Source organism: Juglans regia, chromosome 12, assembly GCF_001411555.2.
Source record: "Juglans regia cultivar Chandler chromosome 12, Walnut 2.0, whole genome shotgun sequence".
Classification (NCBI taxonomy): Eukaryota; Viridiplantae; Streptophyta; class Magnoliopsida; order Fagales; family Juglandaceae; genus Juglans; species Juglans regia.
The window spans coordinates 4,979,406-4,999,361 of record NC_049912.1 but is presented as its reverse complement, the minus strand read 5'-3'; the positions used below and the strand labels follow the sequence as shown (position 1 = coordinate 4,999,361).

The 19,956-nt window shown below is 33.9% G+C and overlaps 2 protein-coding genes across 4 annotated transcripts; one reads left to right on the top strand and one right to left on the bottom strand.

The window, feature by feature from the left end:
- The first annotated feature begins 542 nt into the window (after positions 1–542).
- LOC109002044 (ATG8-interacting protein 1-like) lies at positions 543–4,625 on the top strand. 2 transcript variants are annotated; one of them, XM_035683599.1, is made up of 4 exons: positions 606–715; positions 1,945–2,225; positions 2,322–2,797; positions 4,237–4,625. In XM_035683599.1, the coding sequence occupies exons 2-4, from the start codon at positions 1,961–1,963 to the stop codon at positions 4,339–4,341; spliced, it is 846 nt and encodes a 281-aa protein (XP_035539492.1). In that variant the 5' UTR covers positions 606–715; positions 1,945–1,960; the 3' UTR covers positions 4,342–4,625. The 2 variants fall into 2 exon arrangements, with proteins under 2 accessions (XP_018835160.1, XP_035539492.1); XM_018979615.2 differs by having other exon boundaries at positions 543–715; positions 1,945–2,797.
- Positions 4,626–6,470: 1,845 nt separating this feature from the next.
- On the bottom strand, positions 6,471–16,002 carry LOC109002043 (ascorbate transporter, chloroplastic-like). Of its 2 annotated transcripts, none has more exons than XM_018979613.2 (11): positions 15,764–16,002; positions 13,458–14,059; positions 13,049–13,156; positions 12,655–12,810; positions 11,978–12,193; positions 11,587–11,796; positions 10,295–10,432; positions 9,669–9,770; positions 8,267–8,332; positions 7,203–7,287; positions 6,471–6,977 (listed from the first exon to the last, which is right to left on the bottom strand). In XM_018979613.2, exons 1-11 carry the CDS (start codon positions 15,816–15,818, stop codon positions 6,880–6,882), a joined length of 1,836 nt encoding a protein of 611 aa, XP_018835158.1. In that variant the 5' UTR covers positions 15,819–16,002; the 3' UTR covers positions 6,471–6,879. The 2 variants fall into 2 exon arrangements, with proteins under 2 accessions (XP_018835158.1, XP_018835159.1); XM_018979614.2 differs by having other exon boundaries at positions 13,458–14,050.
- Positions 16,003–19,956: the final 3,954 nt, after the last annotated feature.

Genomic DNA, 19,956 nt, shown 5'->3' with positions numbered 1-19,956 from the left:
GAACCCATACATACAGAAAACATATAATCTGTTTAGGAAAGAAATTGAAATTTTAGAACAAAATAATAGGCAGTACAGGGAACAAAACAGACCCAAATTGAAATAAAATGCAGAGAACAAATCTTGGGTTATTGACGTTAACGACGGAGCGACATAGATTGATGAAGACGACGACCACGAGGCAACGGAGCTCCAACATAGAAAGAGAGAGTTGAGAGATTGGACGCATGGAGAAGTGATTTTAACCCTCAAGCATAAAATGACGCCACTTATAGTTTATCAAAACGGTGCCGTTTTTTTTTTAGTATAAAACTTGGATTACTTGGAATCTAATAAGGAAAATTTTATACACTATAATATTATCTCACTTTCATCCTATTAAGTATGATGTGACATATTTATTATTATAAAATAATTATTTATTACATATTTATTTATTATTTAATGATAATTAATATATTACATACTATTTAATATGATTAAGATAAAACGAAAAGGTGGTGTATAACACATGTGAAGTCCTTAACCATTTATTTACCGAATACCGATACCGCCGGTTCCTTCATCTTTTCCCCGAGAGACAGTTCGGTATAAAATAAATTTAGAACGAAAAATACTCTTTTTCTGCGCACTTCGAGGCAGTTTCGACCCCATCGGAACGTCGTCGTTGTCATCCCCTTTTGTCTTTCGGTCGATCTCGTTCTCGTTCGATTAGGTTGCTATACTCTCGCTGCTTTGTGTTTAATTCTCATCGATTCTTGCAATGGATTTTAGACTTGATTGTTGATTTTTGTTTTGACTGCTCGGCCGTGATTGTTCGGGCTCGATTCTCTTTTGTTCTTTTTTTTTTGGTGTAGGTTCAGGATCTGTTTGTTGATTCCTATGGTGTTTGGATCCGTATGTCTACCTTTCTGCGACTATAACGTATATTTTCAATATATTTATTCATATGCTGGGCGAGTTGATCAGGGGTGGGTGGGGTGGTTTATAGTCTAATTTGAATCGGGTGTTGTTGTTGGATAAGGTTGGATTTACTGCAGGAATTCAAATTATTTATGGTTGGAGGAATTTCGGGAAAAAAGAAGAAATTGTTTGTCTCTGACGTGAAATTTGATTTTTTTATGTTTTTGTTATGGGATATGATAAAATTAGCCTGGAAACGGTATACGTTTGTGGATAAACGAGATAAGTAATTGCAAATCACTAATTGTACCCAAATAACTGCAGAAAGATTAGTAGAAAGTTCATCGTGGCATTTCTACTTTTTTTTTTTTTTCAAGAGAATGGATCGTGGATGATGAAAATACTTTTACAATCAGGGTTTACTGCGTTGAAAACTTCTCTGTGGTCACTTGATTGCTTGTAAAGTATCATGTTATCTTTGTCTGCTGAAACGGAAGGTAGATGAGTATTTGAGAGAAAGGTATTGGTTCTGTGACTTATTGAGTCCCAGGATTTCAATAAGTTTCCATTCTTCTCTTTGTTTTGATGGGTTATTTTTATCTGGAAATTTAGATCTTTTTATGATTTTTTGATAATTTTTTTGATAATTTTGATAATTACAGTTGTTATTTTATTTGTTCGGGTAAAACTACTAATATTAGTATCATGTTTTTGGGTTTGGCAAGAACATGAGAAGTGGATCCCTTTGAAACTCTTGAATTGATGGTTTTTTATGATTACTTGTGACCATTTGTTGACAAGAAAGAAAGCGTAGCTACATCTGAAGACTGAAGTTATATTATTTTCCAAAATATTCATTAAATTATAGCTCTTAAGGGACCCTTTTTGATTAATTAAAGTTAATTTTGCATTATGGTAAAACAGAACTGCTATTAGCTTTTCTGCTTTAATACCATTTTAAGCATTAAATCCATATTTTACTGCTCTTCTTACTGTTTTTTTAATTTTAAGTTTTATTCTTGCGTTTTTGAAAAATATTAGAAATAAGGACTGAAGGATGGCAGATAATGAGGGAGAGCAAAATGCCTCACGTGGGACCGAATGGGAAGTTGTGTCACTTTCAGCATCAGCATATGCTGCTGCCCCTGGCCCAAAAGAAGTTGAACTGAAGGATGATGACAGTGGTAATGTTTACCAAGAGGATGATGCTGCAGAAATATCTCGTGCTTTGTTCATGTCTGGTCATTTTGTTTTTCCACCTAATCAGCATGAGAATTTGCCATTGGAACCTGATGACAGTGAAATTCATAAGAAACTAGGAGGTAAGGATGTGGTATCTGAATTTGATATCATAGAAGCTGGTAGATCCAGTGGAAAGGATGATGAGAATTTGACCTTTAAAGGTTTAACTGGTCCAGACGAGTTCCCAGGAGTACAGTTTTTTGATGAAAAGGGTTGTACATTATCCATCCATGGTACAGATTTTGAAGACGGCACTACTCTCCAAGGATTAAATTTGATCGAAAAGCAGCAAAGTATATATAACGATGTGACATATGGTTCCTTACACTGTGAGACAGGTCTTGGTTCAACTGCATATGGTGAGAACATGGCCATTCCTGGACTAAATGAGCAAGGCTTGGAATTTTCTCCAGACATGCCATTGTCTCCAGTACCTGCAAAAGAGCAGAAACATGATGAGTGTGACCTTCCTTGCGGAGCTTGGTGGAAGAGAAGGGCTGCTTCCCTGTATGCTCATGCAAAAGAGGCAAATACATTTTGGTCTATTTTCATTGCTGCAGCTGTGATGGGTCTTGTCGTACTTGGGCAGCAATGGCAGCAGGAAAGGTGGCAGGCTTTGCAACTCAAGTGGCAGATCAGCATTAACGAAGAGGTATTTCTTTTTAATGAGGAGGCATACTTAATGAAATTGATTGGCTATTTAATTTTGTTCTGATCATGCCTATGAAAGATTGGATGGTATGTTCGATTGAGATGTTATTGCTTGATATATTGGTTTATAAAAATATGACGAGGCTGGATCTTGCTCTTTTTTTCTATTAGTAAAAAACATTTTATTGATCATAAGAATAGGCAAGAGTGCAAATATACGGGACATACAAGAGCAACACCTAAGTGTGCTAGTTTAAGATCTTGCTCTTTTTACTAGAACAATTCTCATGGAGGTCCGGTACTTGACCTTTTTGTGTGACAATTAATAGGTTAAGAAGCTGAAAGGGGTTACAAAACCAATTTCATTGGGCATGGAGAATACATATATTTGGAAAACATGTCTGTGCATGTGGGAGTGGGGATAATATCAGAAGTTGAGATTCAGAGCTCTAGTGGTTATTCTTATAGGTTCTGACTCATGAAAAACGAAATTAATCTTTATGCTTGAGCTATTGTAAAGAGACATAAACGTGGCTAATTATAAAAAGCAGTAGGTTGAGGTAACCTTCTTGCTGGACCAACTGCTAGAAACATCACTCTAAATTTCTAATCATGAGTTGAATCTTAAGATATTGGAACTGATGTGTTGGCACTTAAAGGTGTTAGCTTGGTGTTGACTATTTTGTCTAAAAGTATCTGTAGATTCTTTTTATAAAGTGGTCTAAGCTAAGAGGGTTAATAAGAATTTAATTGCATTGATATCAAACCGAAATCAAACTGAAGTGTAAAAAGAATAATTTTTTGGACGCATAATGTAAAGGCTAGGAGCAGCTCTTAATTTCTGATCGTCATCGCATAAGTTTTTGTTTTCTGATGTCATATTTTGCTTTCCAGAAGAGGATGAAGTTACGGAAAAAATGAGAAAGAAAAGTGGTTTTGGACCATGAAGCACTGAAGTGAGACTTGTAATTACAGTTATATAATTTAATTAACAACTCAAAGTTCTGCATCTCTCGTATTTATTTAATTTACTTTCATTTTGGAAATTTTTTATTAATGTCTCGTATTATTTGGTGCCTCTGCATCCACCACTTATTAAAACCCCATCTCTCCGAAATTTACACTTAATTGTTTAAGTTGACCTATGGGGAAAGTTACATTCTAAAGGGTGCAGTATTTGGTACACGTGATTATTTTATATCTAGCTTACATTCTAGTATATGGGATTTCTATCTTCAATTTAAGCCAGCTTTTAGGATGTAACTTATGTCAATTGGATCTCAATCTTGTGTATTTTCCTCTGTTTACTCTTATGTGCCAGTCTTGATAAATTTTTTGAGTGTTGTACTGTCTGCCCCCCTTTTTATTCCCTTTAACCTTCTTGCCATCTGCTGATACTGTTTCTTTTTTGGTTTTCTATTTTTCTATTGATGTTGAAAGAGGAGGGGCAGGATGCTGGGTCCCATATATCGACTTAAGGATGTGATAGTTGGCGGTCACCGCCGTGGTTCCCTGATCAGGGGCAGCTCCTCAAGTGAGGCCTAAGATGATGACGAAAAGGCTAGAAAGATAGATATGTTAGGATTGAAGTGCTAGTTTGTTGCTGAGTGTGGTTCCACGTATTTTTCTAATGACAAGCTCATGGTAAATATGTGAGTCTGATATTGTTCTGTACTTTGATGGTACTCTCTTTTTTCCCTTCTTTTTTCTGTTTTGATTTGTGTTGTATAGTTTTGGGAAATCATATATCTTCTCAAAAAGTTAAGTTGCTTATGAATTTTCAGCAAAAAAAAAGGAAAATAAAAAGTCGTAAATTTTCCTTTGAGCTAGTGTTTGTGGTGGTTCAAGTGCATCAAGCGTCCCCTGGAATGGAGATGGGAGGGAACAGGTTTGATGGGGTTAGGCTTAGCAATCTGTACCCTCACAGATAGTGACCTGGAATCATATTCCCTATAAGAATAATAATAATATAAAGTTATATTACAATCAATTTTACTGCTTAGGGTTACAGTAGGAATTTTAAAAAGTGTTTAAATAATATTTAAAGCTCTTTAATGAAAAAATTAGGTTGCTTGGGTGTTACATATTAAAGTACTTTTAATTTTAAATAAGTTAAAAAGTATGTTTGAAGAAAATGTAGTTTTGATGCTTTTTTTCAAATGGACTTTTTTGGATAATGCAAAACATAATTCGAATTTTAAAAATATTGTCAATGGACGAAAATATTCATATAACTATAAAATAATTAAAACTATCAAACTTTTGACGATATGGTCAATAATCTTTGAAAATTCAAGTAATTGTCATTTTTATTTTAGAAAGTACTGTTTTAATTTATTTTCAAACAAACGTTTGAAAGTTCTTTAAACATATAGTTATCAAATAGTAAATAATTTTATAGTAGTAAAACTTATTACTTAACTTATAAACTATAAGCCCTAAAGGTATAAATTATATTTCCGACCACAATCTTAAACATGCACCGAAACATGTTAGCATTGTCTAGAACAGAGAAAACTGATCCATGGTCTAGATGTGCTCGTCCCATTCACGGATGAGGGATGGAATGGCAGTTGTATGCGAGTGTAACATGTCTGCTGCATGGGCCCAAACTCAGATTGATAGGTGGAAGAGAGCAGTTGGTGACAAGTGTATATTAGAGTCTTTTTATGAGTGGCTGTAGGGTTTAAACAAGGGGTATTTTGCATGGGAAAGATTCAGTATGGTAGTACCAGTCGCTAGAGAGTTGAAGATGATGTGGGTGGAGGTGGTATTGAAATGGTAGTGGGAGTTTCTTCAGCTTGAAGAGTTGTTTTGGTTGTTGCGTGTTGTGTAGTGAAGAGTCCTTTTTTACGTGAAAAATATTGAGTTTCCCTCAAATTATAAGCACATAAAAAGAGAGAAATAATAATTTGAAATTTCGGAGTTGACTCAAATGGTAAAAAGTCTTGGTTTTGATGGTATGCTCATTTCAAGTCTAATATTCAAATTCTCTTGACTTTTAAGTGTAAACAATTTCTTAATTCTATTGGAATAGAGAAACTTCACCTTGAATTACTCAAAGTGCACTCGAGGAAAACTTCTTAACCCTCGCTTGTGCACCCCCAAGATTAGTCAGAATTTTATTCTCTGACACGACCACTGAGCATGCAAACAATTCTTGAAAGTAACAAATTACTTGAACTCCAAATAAAAACTAAAACAAAATAACTGATGAAACTTTAGAGCACGCTAAATCCCGGGTACTCGATTCGCAGGACAATTACTAGACAGAATATGGTATATGCACTGCAGATTTTTTTTTTTTTTTTTTTGGTGTAATCAAATTTTGGTGACTGTCTCTCCTCTACTAAGCAAGCCGCCAGCTCCGGCTCCCTGTTTAAAATGGGTACTTAAAACACAGGCACAAGCCAATCACTGCTATATTATGTCTCACTGCTTATTTTTTTAACCCTAATCAAAAGGTCACAGGATCCCACCAATTTTTTGGACAAATTGGCAGTTGAGGAATCTAGTTTCATGAGCTCTGCAACAAAACAATGAATATATGTTCTTTAACAAACAGAAAATGCCGGTTCGCGGCGAAAGATGCCAACGAGTGAATTAGAAGTAACCATAAAGGCAATCACTACGGGCGGATGCATATCAAACTAAAATGTCAGAGCTCCACCAAGAACGTGGATAACATATGTTGCTGCTATTTGTTGGCATGCGGTAAATATGTTGTAGATTCATCAACTACAGAGAATTTGAGTTGTTAACACCATGTGAAAAGAAGAGGAAATTTCCTAGCATTGATCTGTTAAAAAAAAAAAAGTATTTTAGGTCAAGCCAAAAGTTACCGGAACAAATGTAGGGCCTCAAAAGTTGGTATAAAAACTTTAACTGCAGCATCTTAAGCCTTATTTGTCCAGGAGGGTTTTGCCTTAGCATGTGCAACTCCTGCTTTCTTTTTTTCATCCATTTTCCTCCAGGTTTATGTCCTGCTCATCCTTGGTTATGTATATATCTTCCATCTCTTCACTACTCGATCTCTATCGTTATGTTGGGTGCATCTTAATGTCCTGACATTCTTGCATTTTCCTATTCAAGAATCCTTTCTCCAGTTGAAAAGAGGTTCCAGATCAAGGTGCCTATGAGGTACAATGCAACAGCCACCTTGAACACATCATCCCAAGAACCTGCAGGATAAAGAGTTGGAAGAATAAATAAAAACAAAAAGCAGAAAATTAAGAAGAAAAGCAAATACTGAAAGCAAATAAAGCGGCTAGTTGCTTTCCTTGCTCCCGCTGTATTGGAGCCACTTGTCGGGATATCAACCCCTCAGCAGGACTCCTGATGAAAGTGGCGCCAGTACACACCAGAGCTCCATTTTTTTCCTCATGAAGTTGGGGTGAATGATTTACCTCGTTGGAGTATGTAACCGGTTGCAGCTGTACCAAAGACACCAGCAAGCACTCCGGCCGTATTCGAGAGTCCCAACAATACTCCCTGTCATTGAAGTTTCCAAGTTTTTGGAAGAATAATTACATTATAAGCTTTTACTTTCCTAGATTTCAACCATTTTCAAGCTTCAAATAAATTGGTTACATTTTGCTGAAAGAAAGTGTTGGAATATTAAACTAGTCATAGACCCGCGCAATGCAGGGAAATAATATAATATATTTAATTATAAATAATATATAGAGTTTTTTAAAATAGTTTTTTTAACAAATATATATTTAAATGTTTTAAAAACGTATAAAATGTTTCAGGGTTCATATTATACCATCTACCGCAGAAATAAGACAAAGTTGAGGAACCCATCTTTGTGAACCCATTTATTTCTGCTATATCATCAGATAATAAAGTTATAGTCGTGTTTGTATAATCTTTCTCACGTTCATTTTCCTCTTCAAAAGAAACCACATTTAAAAAACTAAAAGACTGGTAATTTTGAGGAAAAAAAAGGTTAGAAACATGATTAAATATATCATTTTCATCTAATAATTTAGTTTTAAATAGAAATGATTGATTTAGTATTGTTTGTTTAATATGCTTAACTTAATTTCATATATTATTTATTTTTCATTTAATAATAATACAATTGGAGGGGGTGATATGGCTTTGTAGGAATAAGTTTCATTTAATAATAATAAAATGAGATAGTGGAAGATGTGGCTTCATGAGAGTAGGGCTTATTCGTTGAAAATTATATGTATATAGATATTCACCGCTTCCAATCACTTTAAACTTTTGCATTCAAGATTCCTCCATTTGGTACCCACCAATTCAATTTTTAGTAAGATTCCTCCATTTGGCATCCACCTATTCATTTTTTACCAGTTACTAAAAAACATTGTTTATCTTTCAATAATTTATAAGCTCGGTAGAACATTTTATGGTGGGAGTAATATTTCAGAAAGCAGAATAGGAAGTGATTTATTATTTAGTGGCATGTAGCGCATTAAAAAAGATAGCAATAACTCACAGAATAGCGCGGTCCAATGTCTTGGTGATTGGAATAGAGACCAGATTGTGAAAATGCATCAGATCCCTGTCAATAAAAAAGTATGTGTTAATCAATCAGATTTTAAAATTTCTAATAGAATGGAAATTTGTATCTAATTTCACAGCCTCCATGAGCATTAGGGTTCTAACACGAACTGCTTCCAGACTACTATTAGACATTTTATGTGAGAACACAAGAGGTGCATACTGGAATTCCTTTACAAGTTGGCACCCTTGGAGGTTATAAAGTTTTTTTTTTTTTTTTCATCTATACTAAAAGACAGTTTATTCTAATTTTGGTAACTGTATTCATAGTGCTTTGTTAGACTGCCAATTTGTATTCATAGTGCTTTGTTTCTGGTCTAGTTTAAGCTCAAAAGGTGTCCAGGTACCAACGCCAAATATGATAGAGCATGAACACAAATTTTCGGAGCTATTTAAATAGCTCCAACTGTATAAGAAGGGGTGTGAAGACTAGCTAAGGACGTCAAAACAATGACTGGAGCTCACATGTTTTCTTTTAGAAACCTTTTTTTTTATATAAGCAACAGAAATATCATTAAAAAGCATAAAAAAGGCAATCCAAGTCAATGGCAGATATACAAGAGAGCCACCTATCTAGAAATAGAAAGAGAAAATATAGTCATGGAAATTAAGCCCATTAAAATCTATAGAGGCTGTCCAAAGAAGGAGGGCATTGAAAGTCTTGAGCTCTTCCATTGTCCATTCTTGATCTTTTTTAGAAACTAACATAGCTTGACATCCAAACATTGCAATTACCTGCAAAGGAGATGAGTGATCTACTTCTACTGGCATTATGTGCCCTGCTTCCTACAAATACCCCTCTCTACTGTTCTGGCTGAAATTACCAAAAACACATCAAAATATTGCTTGTTTGCTGCATGCAGTGGTTAGGTACCATTCAGAAGTCAAATGCCTAGCTACATTCAGCCAACTCTGTTTCTAATTTGACTGAACTATTGACTTTTCTCGCTCTTAAAACTAATACTATGCTATCTTTACCATGGCCAATTTATTTCTTTGTTTGGTTAATTTTGCAAATAGATTGCATATTTATTGCAACACTTGGTTTGTTTCTTTGCCCTGATAAATACTTCGGTTGGTTTTTCTCACAATCATGTTACTTCCATGATAATTAACAATTCTATTGAGAAGAATTGAATATAATATTTTCCAGGAAAAATGATTAATTAATTAGAGATAAGAATTTCAGGGGTTGTACTTTATTTTCTGTTAGTTGCTTGTTATTAGTGGATTTTTGGCAATGAAGAAGAATTTTTGAAACACCATAAACTTGAACTCAGCATACTGCAATTAATTTTATTGATCTAGGGTGATAATGATGTTAAACTAGCTCAAACCTGACTGCATGCCATGCATAGCACAGCCATAGCAGGTGTCTTGACATGGCTCAGCTGCGTAAGAAAGAAGGCTGGGCCCAAAAAACCAATTGATTGCATGATCTGCAAAATGAAAAGAATTTGAAGCTGGATTATTTTCAGAAGTGACATAGGAGAATCATTGATAATATAAATAAATGATGAAAAATGGGTTACTACAATCATTTATTTCATCTTGGAAAGACTGCAACAATAACTCTATTTGAAACATGATTAAACTGTTACCTGTAAAAAAGCATGCTGGCATAGTTTGTACTAAGAACTATATCTAGATGTTCATTCATCTGATCAATAAAGATCATCTTCCAGAGAAATCATAGTTTAATTAATATATGGACTGTATCTAGAAGCTCATCCTAGAATGGTTGCTTGGTAACACCGTTCGGACACTAGCCAAATGGACAATACCATTGTAAATCAATAATATGTATAGTACAATGTATAGACCAGTAAGGCTCAGAATAAATAACCATGAGAATTGACCATACTATCATGTGTTTGTGTATTGTTACCATCTATGAACTCGATAGTGTACATTACGTTTCACGATCAACGTTCTTGAAAACCAAACAAGTATTGAATCTTGCCTTACGAACTGCTGTTATGGAAAGACCTCTGCTCACAAGTGTGTCTGCTATCCAGCCTCCAATATTGGCAAAAACAGCCATGGTCAACCATGGCAAGACACAGAAGAGCCCAGACTCGGTAAGGTTGAACTTCAAAACCTGAGAAAAAAACCAAGATTAGATGGGACAAGAGTAAATCGGTTCATTTATATCGACATCATATTGTTAATGTGACAGTACATGATGGTTGCAAAATTCATGGTTATTTGTCAATTCAAATTCAGAAATTTGACATTCTAGTGAACATCTCCATTGATTCAAGATTCAAAAGATATGGAAGCCAAATTGAAGAAAGATTTATTGCAAACATCAAGCAGTTCTCAAGAAGAATAAGTCACATTACAAGTATTTCTAACTTTGTGATTGACTATACTAGATATGGGTATATTTTAAGTTTATTGGCCAAATCTCAGTATCAACAATCACAAATTAGATTCTAAGGGCTCGTTTGGACACTTGGAGTATCTCAAAATTCTGTGAATCGTAGTGAAATGGTTTGAATTAAGATGTTTTATTGAATTTTGGGAAAGGAGAGAGAAAAGTTTAATAAAATTATTTTTCTTATTGGCACTGGGTGTCCAAGAACAATGTCCTGACTAGTCCCGGGAGGGAATAAAAATATTATAAAGTTAAAAAATTATTTGAATATAATTTATTATTATTTTTGTTTTAAAGTTTGTAAAAGTTGTAATGATTAAGTAATGATTAGATGAAGAAGTTGAAGATTTGAAATTGAAAAGTGTTTTATATTTGAGTGATGTTTGAAAATGAAATTGTGAGAAGTTAAGAGAATTTCTCATTGACTTATGGAATCATGAGAGCTTGTGAGCTTTTGGCAATGTATATGCAACATCAAGGTAGAGGGTAGTTTGAATATCCTTTTAAAGTATCCTTGTTGGTTCAAAAGGGCTTGGTACCAGTAGAATTAGTGCATCGTATATGCGTAAAAAGTTTTAGGAAACTCATAGTTGTAGAGACCATTGAACATCAAAATCAAGCATGTAACAAGACAATTATTAACCAAAGACTGCAGAACAGATTTCAACTTAAAGCTGGTCAGTCTCCTAACAAAACAATCATACTAGTAGACAGCAATGCTGATTTGATTCGTCACAGGTGAAGAAATCATTTCCACATCTGTTTTCCAGATTTCTGCATGTCAAACTTGGATATGTCCACATAAATGATAGAATAATAGTATCATTACAAAGATATCGATGTAGCTCACTGGATTGCGTTTATGGGTAAAATACCTGATTGTAGTAAGTAGGCATCCAAGTCAATAAAATAAATGTTCCCCAATTATGGCAGAAATGGGAGATTATAAGAGCCCAAACAGGTGCTTTTGATAAAATCAATTTCCAAGGAATGACGGAAACAGGGTCCTTCGATATGTTACCACCCAAGATAAGCCTTTTCTCCTCCACACTAAGTTCTGGGTCTTCTTTTGGTGAGCTATATGCCTGGGAAGAAATTAAAAATAAAATGAGAAAGAATGTTAGTGTTTATTTACATTCCATGACATCCAAAATTCAACTTAAACCAGCCTAAGACAGGAAATCATTTTTTTTTCTTTTGGTGGGGGAGTGGGTGATGACAGCTTTCTTTTTCCATTGGAGCATAGCTGAAGAAAGCAAATCTTACTTTACTTAGCCATAACGCAAACCAGATACTTCCAAGGGAGCCAAACGAGTAAAACACAGATGGCCACCCAAACCTGTGGATAAGAGCAGGAGAGACAGCCAACCCTGTGACAGAACCAAGATACATGCCGCTGTATACTAGTGCAAGTGCTCTGCTTCTCTCTGACACGGGAATCCACTTAGAGAGTATATTATTCATTGCAGGCATAGCAACACCCTGTGAAGAAAATTGCTCGCAGTCAAGAACCAAAATCTCTATCTACTTACCAATATAAGGGTAAAAACTGTTTCTAGGAGGGAAGAAGCTTCTGTACGACATGGCTCAAAAAGGCAAACTTGAACTTTCAAAGTATCACTGGAACTAGTTAGAAATACGTAGAGTATCTTGAGCTGCAAAATCAATATACTAGATAGAAGTTGTACAAGTACATAGCCTGCCATACATATGGATCTTCTTTTTTTTCATATCTGAGTTATCTGACTACTTTTATTTTTGAGTTAGTTTAGTTTGTCCTTGTCTTACATTGCTGGAAATAACATGTCTTTCTTTTGTACAAAGGATATAGCAGTTTCAAGAAGCAGAAAGAAATTTCCTTAATTGGCCACATTATTTAGGGGCTAACACATTTAGACGAGTGAATATTAACAGAAAAAAGTTAAGTGTTGGAAGAGACCAACCTCACCAATTCCCATAAAAGCACGCATGGTAAGCAAAAAAGGAAGCCCGATTTTTGCTGCAATAGGTGTCAAAATTGTTGCCACTGACCACCAGACGACTCCGAAACCTAATACCAGCTTCCCACCAATTTTATCTGCCCATATTCCTCCAACAATCTATATGCCAGAAAGGTGAAAAACAATCACAGTTACATTCAAAAAGTTGAAAAGTAGAGTTTCTCACCTAAGTTGGATGGGTATTTATATGCTTGGAGCTTGTAGACCAAATATTTTCAAGTGCCAAGTCACATAGATAAAATCTCATCTATCAAGACCAGTAATTTAAATGTAGAAACATGACTACCTGCATGGTGATGCACTAATGCCAAAGTACTCCAGGTATACCATGTCAAACCTGAGTAAGTAGGTATCCCCAGAAAAAGGAGGACTGGATTAAGCCAACTGTTGCGCTGTTCCAGTTGAACTCCTTCGACATTGGAAGTATAGCAATGCTCATATTCACCTACAGTGATAAAAAAAAGATATTAACTGTATGGCAAACACGTTTCTTGTGGGCATCTTGGATGCATTGCAGTGTTCATGTTCACCAAGACAAGAATTGTTAAGTTACTACAATTTAGAGATATATCCTAGTCTAGACTTGTTGTAAATATCTCAAGACGCCTCAAAACTCATTGAGGATACCCATTTATAATCAAAAGGTTCTAGAGATATGTGACCTGGAAACATGATATGAACTCCAAAATCCATGATAATACAGACGAGGCATATAATTAAACAAAGAGATCCATAAAAATACCCACACGGTCCATGTTGCACAATAGAAATGCAGTAAAACAGAGCAGTACGATCACCCAACGCTTGGGAAACTGCTCCCACCAAGAAGATACTTTTGGCACATTTCCTTCCACTAAAACAGCTTCACTCGACTCTTCAATTGATGTCAGCGAGTCCACCTTTGCATCTGTTATGTCATACTCCTCAGACTTGTAATAAGCACGGGTTCTGTTTGATTTCTTAACATGCTCAGAATATCCACTACATGTACTCAGCCCTATTGGTTGAATCTGCTTGCTCCGAGCAGAATATGAAGAAATATAGAACCGAGACTGCCCACAGAATCTTTGCCTAGGGTTGATGCCGCAAATAGTTGGCAAGGGAAATGGACAAGCATGCTTCCCTTCATCACTTAGTCTTCCTATGGGCTTTGAAAATTTCCCATCTGAGGTAGCAAGAGCATGAAGAAATGGTCCATACAAGCATCTAGATGTAGCAATATTTTCCCTTAGACTTCCCGATTGTTGGTAGAACATATTCCTATGTCCCTGTCGTGGTACACCGAAAGCAAAACCCAGACGCCCTCCTCTCTGATGTGAAATAACATGTTCTGTTTGACCTAATTTTCCTGCGAACATTAGAACCTCAAGTGCATAAAAAAAATTATAATATACGAATCTAAGAAGGATATTTCCAATGTCTATAATGCATTGAGTTTGCAACTGAAGATACCAAAGTTGCTAATCAGCAAAAATTCAACTTATGAAGTTTCTGAAAATTTGTCAGCAAATGCTGTAATAGAAAGATGCTTGTAACACTCTTAAAACCAATCAAACTAACAATCCTCCTCCTGTCCTCCATATTATTGATGTTTTCCATAGGGTGAGAGTTTTGAGCCTACTCTAATGAGTCAGATTCCAGAAAGCTAGTAAAGAATTTGGATAAGGAAAGGAAAGAAACTATAAGTTTTTAAGTATACCAACTTCAGATCCATTTGATTAAATATCGACTAAGAACACCCCACACAACACCCCCCCCCCCCCCCCCCCCCAAAAAAAAAAAAAAAGCATGCATGCAAACAATAACTCTATTCTTGTTTTTTTTCCCAAAGCAATAACCCTATTCTTTTTATTTCCCCCAAAGCAATCACTGAATTCTTATATGGCCAAGTATTCAAAACAAGGAGTACTAGAGGAGTTGTTAGAAGAATTGATTATAAATGCATATCCAGGGGCAGGAGCTACGGTGATGTTAGTGGGGGCAATGCCCACGCCATAATTCCAAAAGCATTGCAATTGACTTGGAATATTTGAACTAATTAAAATTAATTACAATAAGTTTAGAGAATGATCATGCATTGATAAAATAGTGAAAGAAAATTAAGTTATACAGAGTTACTCAGCGTTATTGATTGACACCAATGAAAGAAAATTCTCACTCTGCCACTGTACATAGCTGGTAGCTCCATGTACTTTTAACAGAGTCGTAATCGCATGCAGTTAAAAAAGAGGAAGGAAAGTAAATAAAAAAAAGAGGGGGGGAAGGGGTAGCTTTTGAAAATAAAATGTTATGTAAGTCAAAACGGGTATAGAAAAATTCCATAGCGAACCAAGTCTCATAAAAAATCCCACTTCAAAAGATCTCCGACACTTCTTTCACACCTTATTTCTTTAATTTCCTGTTATTGTTCAACGGAACCAGTGCACGGAGTAATGCTAGAGACAAGCCCATATGCACAAGTCTTGCGCAAGCTTTTTGTAAAAAAAGTGGGGGTCCTTAAATAAAACAGTGAGTTTTTCACACTTTTTTTATGGTGGGATCAGCTTGCACGAAACTTGTGCATTTGGATTTATATATATCATTATTCATATTTTCTGTGTGGCCACTTCCGTTATGTTTCAATAAAACTTTACTTTTACCTATATAAAAAAATTAGCACAACACTGAGGTCCGTATTAGCACATCATATCAATGTAAGAATTGCATGCAGCTTGATTATTGAACTCAATTCCACAAAGCACGAAAAAATCCATAAAATCAATCCTGTTCTACTCTTTTCCAGTTCAGATTAAAATCCAATTCCACAGAGTTTTCCACATGCAAAAACAATTCCACAAAATTCCACAGACAAAAACGACAACCATGGTAATGGTATGGATGCAGGTTCTCTGAACCCATGAACCAGATGATTTCCCAAGGAAAACCAACAGTTCACAAAATGCAGTTACAGAACCAGCTCAGACCGGAGCAAAATATACGAGGATACACAATCAAAGCAAAAACATTATACATAAAACAACAACAAAAAACATCATTTTATCTAAACCGATACCTGAGCCAACAAACGAACCGAAATTGTGGTTCGAGATGAAACTGCCGATGGCCATTTTTCTTCAAGCAAAAAGCTCAATCAGAGGAGAGGGCTCGAAAAGCTTCTATACCATCTCAGAGTTCGAGTCAAAAGAAAGGACCAAAGCTCAAGTATCGGCAGACGACTCCATTTCAGCTTTCTTCGTTCTCTCTACTCTAGTCGTAGACCAGCCCGGAGCAGAGAGGATAACCAGAGAAGCGGGAAAAATCTCGGTGGCGTTATACACGAGAGAATCGGGGGTCGAGAGACTGACACGTGGCGCATCATCCTCGTCACGAAAGGCTCAAATTACGAAATTATACTAGTACCCTCCATGCAAGGCGCATTTACTGAGAGTGTCTGAGCCATCTCGGTTTGTAGATTTCACTAACTACCGAAGAAAGGGGCGTTTGTGAATAGAGGGTGACATGATGGGTACTTTCGGGAATAGGCTGTGTTTGGGTGACCAAGTATCCTCAACACTTTTTAAGTATTCTCGTACTTTTGAAAATACTTCACATACCAAACAACTTAAAATACTCTTAATGGGACCTACAAACTCACTTCAATCTCTACTCATAACTATTCACAAACATTCTATAATACTTATCACTATTATATATAAATAAAAAATAAAATCACTATAATATTTATCACTATTAAATATAAATAAAAAATAAAATCATTATAATATATAAATAAAAAATAAAATCACTATAATATATAAATAAAAAATATTTATCACTATTATATATAAATAAAATAACTATAATATATAAATAAAAAATAAAATCACTATAATATATAAATAAAAAATAAAATCACTATAATATATAAATAAAAAATAAAATCACTATAATATTTATCACTATTAAATATAAATAAACAAATCATTATAATATAAAAATAATAAAAAATCACTATAATATATAAATAAAAAATAAAATCACTATAATATATAAATAAAAAATAAAATCACTATAATATATAAATAAAAAATAAAATCACTATAATATATAAATAAAAAATATTTATCACTATTATATATAAATAAAAAATAAAATCGCTATAATATATAAATAAAAAATAAAATCACTATAATATATAAATAAAAAATAAAATCACTATAATATTTATCACTATTAAATATAAATAAAAAAATAAAATCATTATAATATATAAATAAAAAATAAAATCACTATAATATATAAATAAAAAATAACATTACTATAATATTTATAACTATTATATATATATAAATAATATCATTATAATATTTATCACAATTATATATAAATTAAAAATAAAATCATTATACTATTTATCATTATTATATATAAAAGTAAAATAAAATTACTACAATATTTATTAATATTAAAAAATCACTATAATAAAATCATTATAATATTTATTACTAAAAATCAAATCACTATAATATTTATGAGACCCACACATTTTTCAACTACCTACTCAAAAATCAACAACTTAACATACTTCACACATCCAAACAACTCAAAATACTCTCAATGGGACTCACAAACTCACTCCAATCTCTACTCATAACTATTCACAAACATTCTCAACACTTCTCAACACTTTTCAACACCCAAACGTACCCTAAGTCTTCTACTATTTTTTCTTTCTTATTTTTTTAATTATTTTCTACATTTATATCCTTTTATGTGATTTTGAACATGATGGAATATTCTCACATCAATCTATACAGCCTATGATATGTATAATTTAAAAAAAGTAACAAATGTTGATGGGGCAAAAAATCTGGATTATCTATTTTAAAATTAAATATATTGAGATTCAAACAAGCTTTATGTTTTCTTTTAATAATGCTAGTATATCTTCTCATTTTAATCGTTTATGTATTTAATTTTTTTTAATTCTTTTATTTACTAATTAAAGAAGTGACCATTAGTATATTGATATTTTTTTTTTAAATGTTTAAAGATGTTAAAAAATGTGAAAAGAAAAAATAAAAAAATAAAAAAGATCAATTTTGTCTAGGCAGCCCAACAGTTACTGCTGAGCAGCGGCAGCCTAGCATCACTTTTTTTTTTTTTTTATTTGTGAGTAATGTTTGTCTATTTTGTTGTCTTATAAATTCATCTTGTGGATGATATCTTATAAGTTAGAGGACAAGAAAATCAAGGCTTTAATTAATTTCTTTTTGTTATTAATGAGGGCATAATTCACGTTATAAACCAATATACTTTCATAGTACTTTAGTAATAAGACATTCTAATTACAAAAAATCTACTCAACCTCCTACTATTCACACAACCTCCACACTCCATATTATTTTTAATTTTTATTATTTTTTTCTTTTATTAAATATTTATTATATGAATAATGAATAAAAAATTTGAAATAATTTAAAAAGAATAAACTCAAAAAAAATTTTAAAAAATATTAAAAATTTAAAAAATTTAAAAAAGTGTGGAGTGTGGAGTGTGGTAGAGGTTGTGTAGCAAAGCTCTTCTAATTAACATAGAAAAGTCTTCCCATAGAACATCTTATAAAATTTACAAGTAACAATTTATTGAAAGAAGTAAATAGGTATAGTCCGAGTACATAGAATGTATACAAAAAGCATACACCTAGTTACAAAATTAGGAGTTAGAAAGTGATACTAGAAAATCATTCAAGCAAACTCCATTAAAAACACAAGAGGAGACCCAAAGAAATAAAATATGAAAAAAGAAACTTCTAAGTTTATCTGTAGAATGCTCAATTTCTTCAAAACTTCGACCATTCATTTCAATCAATCCAAAGGCATCACATGATACATAGATGAATCATTTTTTATACGTCCGCAATAAGTGAATTGGCCTTACACCCTTGCCAACAAGCAAACAAATCAACATCTCTCTTGGCTATTACCCAAGCAATAACCGTTCTATTGAAGATCACCACTCAAAACATCCTCGCCACCTCACAATAAAGTAAAAGGTGATCCACCAATTCCACACTCTTCTTACATATATAATAACAGTTTATTACGACAAGATCCCGCTTCCTCAAATTATCCAAAGTCAAATTTTTTTCTAAAAGTACAGTCCATCCAAAGAAAGCAATCTTAGGTGGTACCTTATTTTTCTAAATACACTTCAAAGGAAATGAAGTATGATTTTGACTTGACAAAGCCTTGTACAAAGATCACACTATAAACTTCATACTCCTTGTCTTCATCCAAAGCATCATGTCCACCATATTATTGCCAATATTCAAAGTATATAATAAATTGAAAAAAATCATAAATAACTCCACTTTCCTAATCATGAACAGCTCTAATAAAACAAACATTTCACTATGGAAAACCACTAGAATAATCCAACAACTCAGACACCGAAGTCCCTTGATCAATAGTCAGCTAGAAAAGAGAGGGAAACATGGTCTTAATAGCTGAATCACCACACCAAAAATCATGCCAGAACCTGACCCTGGATCCATCGCTAATCACAAAATTAATAAAGTGAGCAAAAGCCTCCCATCCATTTATAATAATCTTCCATAAATACTCCCCTTCGTGATGGTACCTTCATAACTATTTCCAAATGAGAGCGTTACTAAAACCCTCATATTACGAATTCCCAAGTCACCATTAGAAATCGATGTATAGACCTTGTTCCACTTAACCAAGTGACTTGGACTCCTCTCCAGTTCCTCCCCACAAAAATGCTTGAAAATTTTGCTCAATTAGATTAGGACCACTTACCGACAATGGAAAAATGGATAAAAAAATAAGTTGAAAGATTAGAAAGAGTACTCTTAATAAGAGTGATTCTTTCCCCTTTTGACAAGTAATCCATCCCGAATAGCCTTAACCTTGAATGAGACCCCATGCGGAAGAACCAAGTATTTCATTGGCAATGAAGCTACCTTGTAGCCTAGAATATTAGTCAACCTTATGATATTCCTTACTACCCGTTGGCACTATCCCAGACTTCTCAAGATTCACCTTACGACTAGAAACAACTTCAAAACAAATTAAGAGAGTCTTTATCGTCTGAGTATGACCAATATATGTATCACAAAAAAGTAAAGTGTCATCACAACCTCCAACATTTGACTAAGTGCATCCATAATAATCAAAAAGAGAAAAGAAGACACCGGGTCCCCTTGTATCAAACCACAAGTGCTATTAAAAAAACAGTAGGGTA